The sequence below is a fragment of the Poecile atricapillus genome, chromosome Z, assembly GCF_030490865.1.
Source record: "Poecile atricapillus isolate bPoeAtr1 chromosome Z, bPoeAtr1.hap1, whole genome shotgun sequence".
Taxonomy (NCBI): domain Eukaryota; kingdom Metazoa; phylum Chordata; class Aves; order Passeriformes; family Paridae; genus Poecile; species Poecile atricapillus.
The window spans coordinates 113,331,703-113,346,869 of NC_081289.1; the positions used below are offsets into that span (position 1 = coordinate 113,331,703).

Here is a 15,167-nt window from a genome sequence, read left to right on the forward strand (position 1 = left end):
ACTGGAACTGTATAAAATATGAGTAATGCTCATGCTGCTCTAAGAAGGGACTTTTAATGTGTGCTTTGTGATATTCAGCCACTGATAACTTCTTAAAAAAGAGACATCTGTTTATGTCATTTTTCAGCTGTGATCAAGTACATTCTTTTGTATAGCATATTTAATCTTGAAACCTCTTAAATGCTCATGAAATCATAAGCTATTGCAGATATTGTTAAGAATATTCACCTGTAAAACAGTTAATTGTTCCTTAGCATGTATAAACTAAACCAATAGTTTAGAACACAAAGTCACCTCTTTGCGTTATCCACATGAAATTATGTGGGCAATTCAGGATAGCAGAATACAACTATTTACTCAGAGATTTGACAAGAATCAGAAATTTTGCAGGAAAGCTAAAGCTAATACTTTCTTTACAGAAAAACAGCAAGACAGGTCCTTCTTTACCTCTTGCCTGAAAAAGTGTCTATCACCATAAATGGCCTCTTGAATCCACCTAGAACACTCTGACATCAGTTCATTAAGAGTACCAGAGGAGAAACGAGAAATGTTACAAAAATTCTCTCTGTCAGCTACATCCTTAACAATCTTTTAAAGAAACACAAAAATTTTTTATAAATTACAAATTAGAGTGAGAATTTTCATTCTTCTGGCAATTTGAGGGGGTATCTATAGTTAATATTCATAAAGAATTTCAGAATTTTACAGTACTGTTATTTCCTATATGAACACAACTGTGTTCCTTTTCATTTAATTTACAATTTTATTTTCATGTAGCAGGAGGTTTGTTTTTAGCTTGCAAATGTTCTTATGCACCCATGCAATAATGTATGTTTTGATGTGTTATAAATTCCACATTTTACGACATATCTTGACTTGTACTTGAAAGGATAAAATTCACTTCTTATTATGTAATATGCATAATAAAGCTACAAATCAAAATTGGAGATAATATCATTGTCACTTGGAATGTTGTTCCAATATCATGCTAATTAGTATTTTTGTGTGTGTATGTGTGTGTTGAGAAGCAGAGGTCTACAGATAATGCTGCTAAAAAATAAATATTGAAGTTAAATGGAATAGCACAGGTTAGTTTGCAAAAATTTCTATCAGGTGGTCAAAGAGTGTGATTAGTTATTTTAAAAAACTTCATTTATTTTTCCCCTTTTCCATTCCACCTCAACCTTTCCAAAGCTACTATCCTCAGAGTGGTCATCTTACATGAAGTGGGTACATGTCCACAGAGTTTTGTAATCTCATTTATAAAGAAATCAAAAGCTATTAGATCTGTTATCTACCCAATAATCCTTAGATAAAGATGTTTTATAGTCTTTCTCACTTAGACCACAGTAGAAAAATGATCTTAACATCCTCAGCATGACAAGTCTTATTTAGATGGAAGAACTTGCTTTTCCTCACTGCAGGCATGGTATTTACTGTTAAGAAGAGAGAAACAATTATTCAATTGCATCAATTATTCAGAAAATATCCATTCATGTCTTGGTTCTGGTCTAAATTTGCATAAACTTGGAGAAGCCAGTTAGTATCTTTTGATCCTATTCTCATTCTGTAAGACTGAAGCTGAAAAGCTCAGGTCGATCCAGGTCCAGATCCACTCAATAGTTTCAATAGTCTGTTAGAAGGTGTTCTTACAGGGTATCTATTTGAAATTAATATTATATATTAATAATTAATAATAAGTAATATTTACACCATTCCTATTGTGAGTAATGCTAGTATTAGGAAAAAAAACCCCAACGTTATTTTACTCCTTCTAAATGGTTGATCAGTCCCTCAGGTACATGTACATACATACCACCACATATACTGTCCAACCTGCAGAATAAAAATATCAATTTTCTTGTCTTTTCTAGCTGTGAACTTTCATGACATGTCTATTATGGTAGTAGCAAAACAACCATCCTAGAAAAAGATCATGCATTAAATGGGGGGAAGGTGGAGGGAAGGAAGGCAGGACAGCATTTAACTTGTTTAAACTTCAATAAAATCTCATTCATTAAACCTTGTAAAAAAATTAGTACCACATCATGAAGCCTACATAGGTGAAGTACTTTGTAAGAAGAGCTTTTGGAAGAAAAAATCCCACTCTTCATGTACTGCAGTATAAACATCCCTTGGAGAGACATAGGACTGATGTCCCTAGGCTTGCCAATTTCTTATCTTATTTGAATGTTAAATTAATATTTAGAGCTATTTATTCAAAGTTGACTTAGCCACTAGAATAGGAAAGATCAGACAATTCAGTTGCAAGAAATGAAGTATGAGGAAACCGGAACTCTTTGACAATGTAGTCCTTGGAGTAAACGTGTTGAATGAAGCCAGCAAGTAAATGATAAGGGCCTTTGCGCTCTGGATGTAAGAAAGCAATTTATCAAGAGTACATGAACTCTCTAGTGACCATAAGACGAGAGAAAACCAAGTACAGGAGAAGTCCCTATAAGACTATTTAAAATGCTCAGAAATTTTGTTTTAAAAAGCAGTAAGAAGCTTAGATGATGCAATATAGTTCATAAAGTAGAAATAAAATTAACTTTAAACATTAATACTCAGGAAAATGCATGATGTCATAAGCAATTCTATCTTTTTTAACTTCACAAGGGGATAAGAATTACCTTAATCCTGCAAATTTCCCTTATCTCAAAATTACTCAAATCAGTGAATAACATGGAATTCGTAAAGCCAGGTGAAAAGAACTAGCCAGCTCTAGTAGCAGTAATCAAATTTTTGGTAAATTGGGGAGCTTAGTTTTAACATGTTTAAAAGACTGGAGTTTAGGGAGTATCTGTTTTATTTTTTTCCTCTAGAGATTATCAAACCTTTAACAGTCCCATTCAATTTGGCATTGCTTCAGTCTTGGTCATTAGTTAATCATAAATTTCTCTTGAACTATGAGTATTGCAGTGTCTGAGTGTCACCTGAGAACCCTTCTGCCATAGCAATTAAAATTACTTGTGACCTTTGGAAACTAGGACTCTTTTGGACTGTATCTGTGAAAAAGGACCCCTTAGTGATGACTGGCATCCATCAGGAGTCTGTACTGGGACTAGAAGTGTTTAATATCTTTGTCAATGACATAGGGAGTCCATTAGCAAGGTTGCTGATGACGCCAAGCTGAGTGGTATGGTTGACACACCAGAAAGACAGGATGCCATCCACAGGGACCTAGGGCAATCCCTAACACAAGTACACACTGAGACATAAACTCACTAAGAGTAGCACTTCCGAGAAGGACCTGGGGAACTTCAGTGGATGAAAAGCTGAACATGATTCAACAATGTGCACCTGCAGCCCAGAAATCCAACCATACCCTGGTCTGCATCAAAAGCAGCACTGCCAGCAGGGTGTGGTAGATGATCCTGCCTCTCTGCTCCCCTCTGGTGAAATGCCACTTAGAGTAGCCGGACTCACCTCTGGGGTTCTCAGCGAAGGAAAGACATGCACTTGTTTGAGCAAGTCCAGAGGAGACCACCAAGGTGATCAGAGGGATGGAGGTCCTGTCCTTTGAGGAAAAGCTGTGAGAGCTGAGGTCCTTCAACCAGGGAAAAAGTTGAAAAGAAGTTTGGGCAAGGCTCCTTGGCAACCTTATTGGGCTTTTAGTACTGAAGGGAGGCCTACGGAAATGCTGGGAGGAGACTTTTGACAAGGGCATGTAGGGATTGAACAAGAGGTAATGACTTTAAGCTGAAAGGAAGAGAGTAGATTTAGATTAAATATAAAGGAGATTTTTCTGAAAATGTTGAGGCATTGGAGCAGTTTCCCAAAGAGGCTCTAGATGCCCCATCCATGAAAATATTCAAGATCAGGACCTGACCTTTAAAGGTCCTTTCCAACACAAACTATTCTGTGACTCTGTATTTCTGTGTGGTGCATATACATGACCCTTTGGAGTTGTTTTCTTGTCTTTTCTTTGCTCATTCCTCATACTTGACCCGTTTTATTTCAGCCTTGGACAAACTTAGTACTCAGCACCTCTACCACCCAACCCAAGTGGAGATTGTGCAGTCCAATGTTGTGTTTGACATCAGCAGCCTGATGCTCTACGGTACTCAGGCTGTGCCTGTGAGACTGAAGATACTGCTTGACCGACTCTTCAGTGTACTGAAGCAAGAGGAGGTGTTGCATATTCTACATGGCTTAGGCTGGACACTTCGAGACTATGTTCGAGGCTACATTCTTCAGGTAGGAAATAAAACAAAGCATGTTTTCAAACCCAGTTAACTGACTTTTTTGTTGTTGATGCATGTATGTAGTGATGGTGCACCCAAAGAGGTACAAGGATATGGAGTGAATTTAGTCTGGCATGTTGAAGCCTAATGATGATGTTGGCAAAATAAAATATTCAATTTTTCCTAAGCTAAAAAAATACAGGTGCCTTCATACCATAGTATTTATTTGTACTTGCTTACGTTTATTGTAGGAAATGCCTTAAATACTGCAAATACCGAGGTTAGATACCTGCAAGCATGGTCTGGCCATCAAAGGCAGCTGGCAAGTTTTCAGGGGCTACTGTTTGACTTGGGGAACTAAGATGCAAGTCAGCAGCTCCATCATCTTTTCTTTCCTTCTTTGGAAAGATACCTAAAAATGTGTAGATTAAATGGATTGTGATCATGATTATATTGGAAAGTTTCCTTATGTATAAACAGGAAAATCCTTTTTGTAAGGCCATTTTTGAAACATAGCTTTAAATAGTGTTGAATGCAGATTAGTTGATATAAACAGTCAAAAGAAAAATATGTTTAACAGAAAAATGGACAGGCTTGCTTTATGAGTATGGCCATAAATATATGTATAGTTGCTTACATGAAAAATTTCATAATCTGTTGAGTTCCAAAGTGATTTTTTACATTCTGTAAGACTCTTTCTATTTAACAACCAAATACTACATACTTCTGAATTCTCTTAATTGCCACTGACTTTGTAGGAGCTCTTAATCATCTAGAATTCATCCAGTTATTGAAATAGAAATGCCTAAAAAATTTTGAAAATTTTAGTTGCTGATTTATCGCTTTACTTTTGTCGGCAATGGTAGCAAGCTTAGAACTTTATTGAAAATATGGGATTTATACCTGCTCTGAGAAATTCTGACTCTATTTCTTAGTTCCTCTTTGTGTGACAGAAGTAAATTAACTTTATGTGATTCTATGGAAAACTTCACCTTCTGCTCCTGTAAATATTTTCTTAAACGCTCTATATTTGAGATTTTCACAGAAAAATATACTGAATTGTAAAACAGTCCTAGAGAAAGAGAACTAAAAAGGTTTATTCTTTAATAATGAAATATTTTTATTCTTGTTAGAACACATATGGAATGGGGCTCTTTAATTGTTTCAGGATTCTGTCAGGCATCTATTTCGTAAAGGCTAAGTGTTACATCTATTCAAATAGAACAGAATCCATTTTTTCCATTACCACTCTAAAATTAACATATAAGGATATATCCATCATATTTGTACAGTAGAAATGTATAGTGTTTGTATGATATAAATGTATGGTTACGTATTTATAAATTTGACATATTATGTATAATTAAGAATGATACATGAGAGATAACTAAAGAGATATGTACTGGGATAATGTGCATATTGCATCATATTTTAAATTCCTGGATTCTGAATGCTACTGATCTCAAGGGCTGAAGAAATCTGATATGTAAAGGAATACATGTAAAAAATGCATAATTTTAAGATACATATGATTTAAGTTATAACTTCAGAAATCTGCTGGTTACTAAATGTGATTAATAATTAGGTGAACTATATTACAAGCATGGAATGTAATTCTGTGTCTCTTACAGACAAGAAGACTGACTGAAATCAGTAGTTTTCTTGTTTTAAAGACCGTTGAATCATGCTCACATTGATTTTGTTTTAATTATCTTTTGGAATGATCTCAATATATGCAAGAATGGCTTGTAATATAATTACATGGATGTTTATACAGACTGAGATTGTGACCTATGCATCTGAAAGTTGTAAAGGCCTGTAATACCCCATTAGGTCACAGTTCAGTTTCTCTGGCTAAAGCTCAGTCACATTGTAGCCCCCCAGGCATGAATTTCACTATTGCTATATTCAACAACAGTATATTGAATATTATGCCATTTAAATGAGAACAATTATCAGTGAAAGTTAAGGGCAGCTGTTACAGACTTGCCACATATTGACTTCATTAGCACTCGACTGTGGATTTTCTTAATGAGTGAATGAAGACCTATGATAGGTGTGTAGTCGAGCATCCCTGTTAATTTAGCTGTCTAATTTCAAAGAATCACACACTGGTCAAGGTTAGAAGGGAGGTCATCTTGTCCAAGCAGAGCCACCTAGAACTGTTTGTCCAGGACCATGTCCAGATGGCTTTTGAATATCTCCATAGGATCTCTAGGCAAAAAGTCCATTTTTTTTCCATTAAAGCTAGAAAATGCAGTATATGGCAGAAAAGGAGAATGCTTAGTAAAACATACATGCAGAGAAACCTTGGGAAAATTAATTAAATCTATGATAATAAAAATGTCTTCTTTAAAAATAGCTCTATTGAAAGTATTTGTTAGAAAGGAGAAAAGAGATATGCAGGGAAATTTGAAAGGAAATGTATAGTAACTTTAGCACAGTAAAAGTGCAGACAGGTAATGTCTCCTTTGACCAAAAGGTATTTTTTTCCATGAAGCTTATCATTATAGATCGAAACTTTTCAAAGAATTGTTTGAAGCTTTCAGAATCAGCTGTTACATTCAGAAAACTCTGAATGAAATATTGTAAGCATGGTACAGGAGCATCAAAAGTATCAAATATGAAAACAAACCATCTGGAATATCACGAACCCTGGGATAGGCTACCATTCAGTGAACTGAGGAACATCTTGCTCTTAGTAAGAAATTATAGTTCTTTGTATCTTGTCTGTCCAAACCCACCTAAGTTATCTCCTATTTCCAGTCAATGCCAGTAAATTTACCATACATACAATTATATATTCATTGTATATCAAATACATATATCATATATATGCATATCAAATATATATCCATAGGGAAAGGTTTGCTATGGTAGTGCAATTAGAGAAGCATAATCTAGTAAAAATAATACTTTACACTTGTAACTTTAGAGAATCATGTATAACACTATTCTCCTGTTTTTTCCTCAGGGGAGGAAAAACAGGAAGCTTAGTAGCAAAGACTAAGAGAAGTAACAGAATAGAAAAAGGTAATGGTTGTAACAGATTCCAGAATACTTTACCTAGGTTCGAGTTCCAGTGTTCATTAATTAACCACCATGCAAGAGATTTGTAAAGCTGGCACAAAACCGGAGTTTTATGCTTTGGGATGGTCTAACACATCTACCTGTGCTGAATGTGCCCTCAACGTGATGTTAAAATATTTTAATATTTTCTCTAAATGGAGGCGTTTTTAAGGGGTAGGATAGATGTATCCACTCAAAGTCAACTACTATTGTCAGATGATTTCCACAACCAACTGACCAACTAACCAACCAACCAACCAACCAACCAACCAAAAAATCCCAACAATCAACCAAATGAACAACCCCCCTGCAGACCTCACAACTTTTTCCTTGTAACTTTTGAGAAAAAGCTCATGGAAGCTTTGAAACATGGTGAAACAAGAGAAAAACAGTTGTTTATTAGTACTGCATAGTGGATGGGATTATTTGTAATACCTTCATTTTGACTAATGTTTCCAAATAGCAAATTAAAAATCAATGGGCAGAGAAAATGCAGTATTTATGCCTTCATTCAGTGGATGCATTAATAGAGCACAGGAAGTCAAGGAACCCTGAAGCCACAGAGGTAATTTGATAACACTGCCTTTCACATTTGGGCACAGTCACAATATTGCCAGTAATAGCTGAAAGGCATTAAGACCTGGCAAGATTCTCTGGCCTCCATGCAATAAATTGAGTTTCTAGTGAACAGATACCTATCAATGAAATGTTAGTGATCCTTTGGTCACCAATCTCCTCAGACTGTCACAGGATGAATGCTTTAGCAGAAGAGCTGTTCTCTCATCTTTAGAACTAATGCTTAAAAAGACTTTATGGCATAGGGGACCATTCTGGATTGTGTTTGCTCCATAGGAATTCAGAGTGCTTAAACTTTCAGGCTTGTTTTTTCTGTCTCAAGGAGCTAATTCACTGTACTTGGTGTTGACCTGTATGTGATTAGTGAGCCCACAAGTTTTTGCTTTTGGGAACACCTAACTTCATGTGTCTTTTACATGACAAGAGATGGTTTTTGTCAAAAGCAGTAGGTGTTCTGGGTCAGATACTGCACATGCTACTCAAAGAGATGTATGTGACTAGTGGCTCTATTGAGTTTACTTTTTCTGTAAAGAACAGCTCAACTGTGAGTCTCCAACTCTGGTTTAATTCCATCTAAGCTGAGAGAAGACGTAACTTTGCCAGCTGTTCCGTGATCCACCAGAGATCACAGGGCTGGGGAGAATACCCCATCCATTCGCTAGTGTACTTGCATTTGTAATTGCTCCCTAGCCAGGTTCTCTCTAAGCAAACCAGGTTAGAAAAATGTTCCTTCTAAATGTGCGAGTTAACTCTCATTGTGCTGAGAGGAAAGGGCTAGAGAGGAATTATGCCACTAGCAATGAACAGCTGGGGCATTCAGCTTTTACACTGGTCCAGCTGCAGAAGGAACGACACGTGATTACATCTTAGAGGCCATAAACTGACTGCATGCAAATAATGATTCAGTGTTTTGAGTAACCGCTCAATACTTTTTCAACTGCTTTGTGGTCAAATAGTTGTACTTTCTCAGTGTAAAAGAGGAAAATATATCTTGTCTTTAGAATACAAAGAAGGAAGCAGAGGCACAGAACACTGGCAGAATTAGAAAAAATGGTCTAGACCTAGGAGTTCCATTCTTATCATCATGCCCTTGAAAAAAAAGTAGACTAGTCAGTAGCTTATAGCCAACATCTTAGGTGCCAGACTCTCTGGTGCTGCCCACAGCTATGAGAAATTTTTAAAAAATAAAAAACATAAAACAAAGTCAAAACTAATGTCAGCTGGAAGACTATGGGTATTTTACAGGTCCAAAAGAAGACTCACTCACAAAAGTTCATATACTGGATACTACATGGGGAATCACTAATCCTAAATGAAGGTCTTTCCTGCAGTTGAAACATGCTAAAAAAAGTGTTGGAATTCAAAATAATTAGGTATCATTTTCTGTTTTGGGAAAATTGGTCTACTCTTCCATTGGTGTGATTGTTCAGTAGTCCTAGGCAACTGTCAAGCAAGAAGTCAGCTAAGAAGGTATGCTCTCAGAAGGTATACATGGTTCAGGGCAGAAAGTAAGGAGGTGTGGGCAGTTTTAGACATTTTTTCAAAAAAACAAAATCCCATAACTAAAACAAACTCATTGAAATTATTAAATACTTAGCAGTGTTTAAATAATTCAGTTCTGAGATTTTAAAAGAAAAATTAGCTATAGGCATAGTGAAACTACATGCTCACATATATTCACATATATGTATCAGCATATACGTACTGGTATAACTGATATTGTCAGTTATATTTGACAAACAGTTTCTCATTGTATTATTGTAAAACATAGTTTCTCTTTGTAGTATGAGTAAGTTGGTTCCTGTACTAGTTTACCATCACTAGTTTGTTCATTTTTCCATCCAGATTAAATGAAAATATTTGGGTAAAGGCCAAAGAAAGAAGTTTGAACATCTTTAGTAATATTGTTCCTAATTTCTTTCTTTCTCAAAGTAATCCCTTATCACTTCACATTTGAAATATTAATACACACATAGATAGAAATTGCACAGATAGAAATTGCTTTACTATTCTTAGAATTAAATATTGCCCACCATTGGCTTGCTCTCTAATCTCTTTTAGAGACTCTATAGAGTCTTAGATTTTGTGTCTGAAATCATTTGCCTTTTAAGATCTTTGAACTTCTGCTGTAGAACCTAAGCACAAGGACTATTTCATTTAACAACTTGTCAAACAGCCTCCAACGCTTAAACATAAAGAACGTTAGAAAGAAAACAAATGAAAAGAAGCTCTGATACCAGCTTTTGCAAGGTAGACATGGAGTGTCAGGTTGCTGCAGTGATGGTATCATAATTTAAGTTGAATGTTGTCTGCTATCTATAATCATGAGTCACGCAAAGTTTCTGTTGGGCTCTTTTTTTTTCCCAAGTGATGCCAGGTGATTTTACTCTTTGTCTTTTTGTTTTTCTCTTTTTTTGGTTTTTGGTTTTTTCTTTTTTCTGGAAAGGTTTTTGTCTTTCACAACAAGAATGCCATTAAAATATTGGTATGCTATATTATTTGTTAAAGAAAATTAAAATACATAGGCAAATAAATTATGAAAAATAAAATTGACTGTTGCAACCCAGTAAATGTTAATTGACAGTTTCATATGTGAATAATAAAAGAGAAAATTTGTTTGTGAAGGTTTTGTATTTATTTTATTGGCTTTGCTTCCTCATTGGTCTATTTGCCAAAACGTTAATTAATACTTTACTCTCTTTTAGCTGTGGCCACTGGAGAATCTCCATGCCTTTTAAGAAGCAGTCACTTAGTGTTTCCATGCCTCTATGAGTAGTATGCCTTTTTTATAAAAAATAACTTGTAAAACTGATGCAAATAAAGGTTAAGAAGCTTATCTAGTAAGATAAGTACCCACTTTAATTACTTGATAATGAAGGAAGTTACCTTTTTACAGATTAATATACTTTCTTCAGCTTTGTTACATACAATCCTGTCTTGTGTTTTCTTTTCTTTTCTTCCTTGCAGTTATTTTTAACACTCATATGTGTCCTTTAGTTCCGATGTTTTTTAACAGTGGCCCTCAGAGCAAACAAGACTCAAAGCTGGATAACATTTATCCAGACATCTAGTCCTGCAGTACACACAGGATTTAAAAGTCTTTCTTTTGTATGTGCTCTGCCTGTTTCTTGTTCTTTCAGCTACTCTGTTCCTTTCTCCCTCTCTTTCCACTTCAATTTCCTTATTCTTTTGTCACTGCCTCTCTTCCCCCCCTCCTTTTTTTACTTGCTTATTTTCCCTTCTTCAGCCTCACCTTAGTTTCACTTTCCCTTGATCTCTGACTCTTTTCCTCTTTAGCACAAGATGATGTAAAAGATCTGTTAAATGTCCATCTTCTGAGTGTTCTATTCCTCCCATGGAATCACTGTATGCTAATATTTGAAACTCCGGAAGAGTTTTTCTTTTCCCCTGTGTGTCAGTTTAGTATGACTCCCATACACTTCTGTGGAATGGAGATTCTCTTCTATGACTCTTCCTCTTTTGTATTCTTCTTAGCTATTCTAATCTAGGTGTGACTATTCTGTCTTTACCCTAAACAGAGGGTGGAAAAAGCTCAGATAAACCTTAAAAGACTGAAAAGGGAGATTGGAAACACAGCACAATTGCTGAGCCAGGGAGGAGCTTTGTTGTGTGTTCGAGCAAAGCAATGCCAGTTGTTCTACAGTGTGAAGTACTTTCAGATTTTCTCTGTATCTGCACTAACTTCCCTAAGATCTCTCTGATGCTTAACGCTCCTGATTACACTAGTACTACATCAGGATATTTATCATGGTTCACACTTTAACCAAACAACAATAAAAATAAAGTCCAGAGAGCAGATGACACTTCTGAATGCCACCAGGACAAATTACGTGACAACATTACATGCAAAGATCATTGGGTTTTCCAGAATATGTGCAGCTGGAGAGCTGTGCTATTGCTGCTCAGTGTCTTGCATCTTGCAAGGGTAATGAAGCAGAGGGCTGTATAACCCCTGGTGATCAACAGAAGTATACATCATGCTAGTTCCTAAAGATTACTACGAAATAGTTAGCCTTTATAGCCATAGTGCTTCACATTGCTCTGAAATGTAAAGATGGCTGTTTAATGGAAAGGATTTATGGCTGTCAATCAAAAAAAAGGAAAAGGGAGAAAGAGAGAAAGAGACTTTTGTGTAGGTGTATTTGTCCTATCTGGAATGTGTACTGACTGTTTACAGTACTAGGGGTGAGAAGCTGTGATCCCACTGATGTACTTCTCTCACAGCTAATAGACTGCAGAGCACAGAAATGTTTGTTACTGAAGGTCTGTCAGGTGTGCGCCAGGACCATGTGTGCTTGCTTTTTAAAATGGAGCTGAAAATCTCTTCACCTGCCAAGGCTTGAGTTCATGATCCTGTGTCTCTCTGGTGATAGTTGATGAAATCACAAACACCCAAAGCAGAGTGAAGGATGAAGGAGGTGAGAGGAATAGTTCATTCCCTAGGCTGTTTTAGGTGTGAGTGATGCCATCAAGCATTTCAGAAGAAACAGAGCCCTGAACTTGGGTCTTGGCAGGTAAGCCAAAGAGAAAACTATTTCCAGCTTTCTTGATTCAGAATGTGGTTGAATTTATATTAACCATTTATGATCACAGATCTTTTTCCTTCAAATACATATGAGTGTGTGTATGTGTGTGTAGGAGTGTGTGTGTGTGTATGTATATTTATGTGTATATACATGTACTTGAAAAATCTATAAATTATATTTCTATTTCTAGTACGTTGTGATTGTGTGTGTCTTTGAAAATCTCTGTTTTTGAGATTGATTCTCTGTGGTTGAAGGAAGGGTAGAGAATGGCTTTCCTTGTAGCCTGGAAAATCACTTGCTGACAATGCCATGTTGGAACCTCCACCAGAACATATCCTGCACTGTGTCAAATAAATAGTTGAGGACAGGATCTTGGGGTTACTGTTCACCTCAATTTTCTTGTGAGAAATGCAGTGACTGGTTATAAAATAAAGAAAACAAAAAGGGTGTAAAGCTATTGATTGAAGGGAAATGTGTGTGTGCCTGTGGAGGGGAGTGGGTTGTGCCAAGAATCTGAGGAATTAACATCATTCTTCTCACTAAAAGCAGCTCAGAGTTTAGAACTTCTGCTTTTTGTAGACTATTCTCTTTGCAGAGAACCTTGGGCTGAATTCAAATCATGGTCCTGGAGGTGATATGGTTGTGATATTAACCATTCAGCTAAACATCAATGGAGATTAACTCAATTAGAGAGTATGGAGTCCAGACCATGACACTTAAATGGATTTAAGACTTTTTTCCCAGTTCAGAAATCTCTTGCTTTGAGTTTAGGTGTGGTTTTGATTGTCTGTGTGTCAGCCTTGACTTCAGGCACTTAGGAAATTTAGGTCCACACTTAGGAACCAAGGAGGGCCACAGAGAATCAAACTTGTCATCTGTCCAGCATCAGTTGATTTACTGTTTTTCTTGAAGTCCAAGGGATCTCAAGGGGACTTTTTTTCCCTTGCAGCACTGATCTTTCAATGAGGTGCTAGTACCTGTCCTGAGCAATAACAAAGAATAACAGTGAAGTGTGAGTGACTCTTATTAGGAAGGGTAAATGTCGTTAACACTTACTGTTGCCTTCTAGGCAGTAAGAGGACAGCATTGAATGCAGACAGACAACCCCCTTTTACAAATCAAGGTATATTTTGATTCTAATGAAGATGAACTTCCATATTTTAATTGAGAAATTTACTTTTCTTTACCATGCTGAAACATCTTCTCAGATTCGCCTGTCATTTTGCACCGTGTTCTAGAATTTTGAATATTTAACTTGAAGCCAGGAAGTGTGTATTATTCTATTGGCTCTAATATATTAACTTGCAGCACAAGTCCTTTGTGCTTTGGCTTGATTTTTTTTTTCTCCTCCTCCAAAGCTTTAACAAAATGTTCTAATCATCCCAATTTATACTTGGATGTTGTTAATTAATGTTTATGAAGTGCTTTGAGATCATCTAGTGAAATAGAATGTGTAATTATGATTATTCTTTAGTCAAATTCTGAAACATCACCACCACTGGAACAGTAATTTCAGTAAATATATTTTTTTAAATTATCTTTTGAGCAAATAGAAGAGAAAGATTTTGTTTCATGAGTTCATTTTTACCTTTTATAGTAGGGTAAATATGTCTTTTTCCATCCAGCCTTGGTGGATTCTTCACGATGAATCTTGCCAGAATTGCACCCTGAAGTCTTGCATTCCATCTACTGGAAAGGGTGTGGAAAATGGGTGTGGAAACCTCTGTTACTGACTGGCAGTTGTCTGCACAGAAAGAAGTCACTTGTAGGACAAGTAGATTTTTAAAACTGCTGGCCCAGTATATGTCAGCTTACTGGGTTTCTTTGTATCTCTATAGCTTGAGTAGTGATGTAGATATGGTAGTAGAATTAACATAATTACATTTTTATCCGTTGGGTGTCTTTTAGTTGTGTCCAACCTGACATATGGCACTGACAAACAGATATAGCAGAAATAAGGCAACTTATCAAGTTGCTTTTAATGTAGCTTATGCTGCACCAGGCTTTCCATTAAAAGCTCTCAGACTATTTGGAAGTAGCTAGGGCAATGCCTGGGAAAACTTGCTCGGTTCATGCTGAGTTTGTAATGTTGTGATCCCCAGAAGTGTTTCTGTCCAACTCATGTCCTTTAGAAAGGATTTCATAAAATAAAATTTGGGTTTAAAGTACTAATTTATTGTAATAAGTACTAATTTGGTTGTTTTCCATGTGGGAACTGTTTTCCTCTTGATAGCATTTCAGATAGTACCATAGGATGCAAAAAAGAGCTCTCTCATTTGTAGGCTCAAAGGTTGTGAGGTAGTGGGTCTAAGAGCCATGACATTCATTTTCTGCCACAGCTGCAGGCAGAGATACATTTCTTGGAAAAAAAAAAGTGAGGAATTAATAATGTCTCTAGCAGATTGCTCACAGAATTTGTATTTGTTGTGAGGCTCAGAGAACCTGAATGTTACAGAATGTGAGATCTTCTGGGACAACTGACCAGCAGATGTGTGGTTGTCCAGAGACAGAATGGTAGCCAATTATGATGTTCATACTATCTTAGACCTAGCTACTTCCTGTCTTCATTTTGGGGGCTGTGGCATGAGAAGCCTGTGTTGCCCGAGCCACATATGGCTAGCAAATTGATTGTACAGGATGAGCCAAAGATGAACCTTGAAAGAGTGTCTCATAATACTTCATTGTATATATTTTCAAACCCAGGAACTTTGTGTGTTAAGAAGTGTACGGTCTTGTGACCTTGTATATATGTCAAGTTGCTAATTTTGTTGCTGTGTTATAGTGCAGC

General features: G+C 36.3%; 1 protein-coding gene across 1 annotated transcript in view; it reads left to right on the forward strand.

The window, feature by feature from the left end:
* BNC2 (basonuclin zinc finger protein 2) overlaps nucleotides 1–15,167 on the forward strand; it is a 333,130-nt gene that overhangs the window by 226,428 nt on the left and 91,535 nt on the right. The window contains exon 4 of the mRNA XM_058827265.1: nucleotides 3,965–4,200. Coding sequence (XP_058683248.1) covers nucleotides 3,965–4,200 — 236 coding nt within the window. The remainder of the gene's footprint in view (nucleotides 1–3,964; nucleotides 4,201–15,167) is intronic.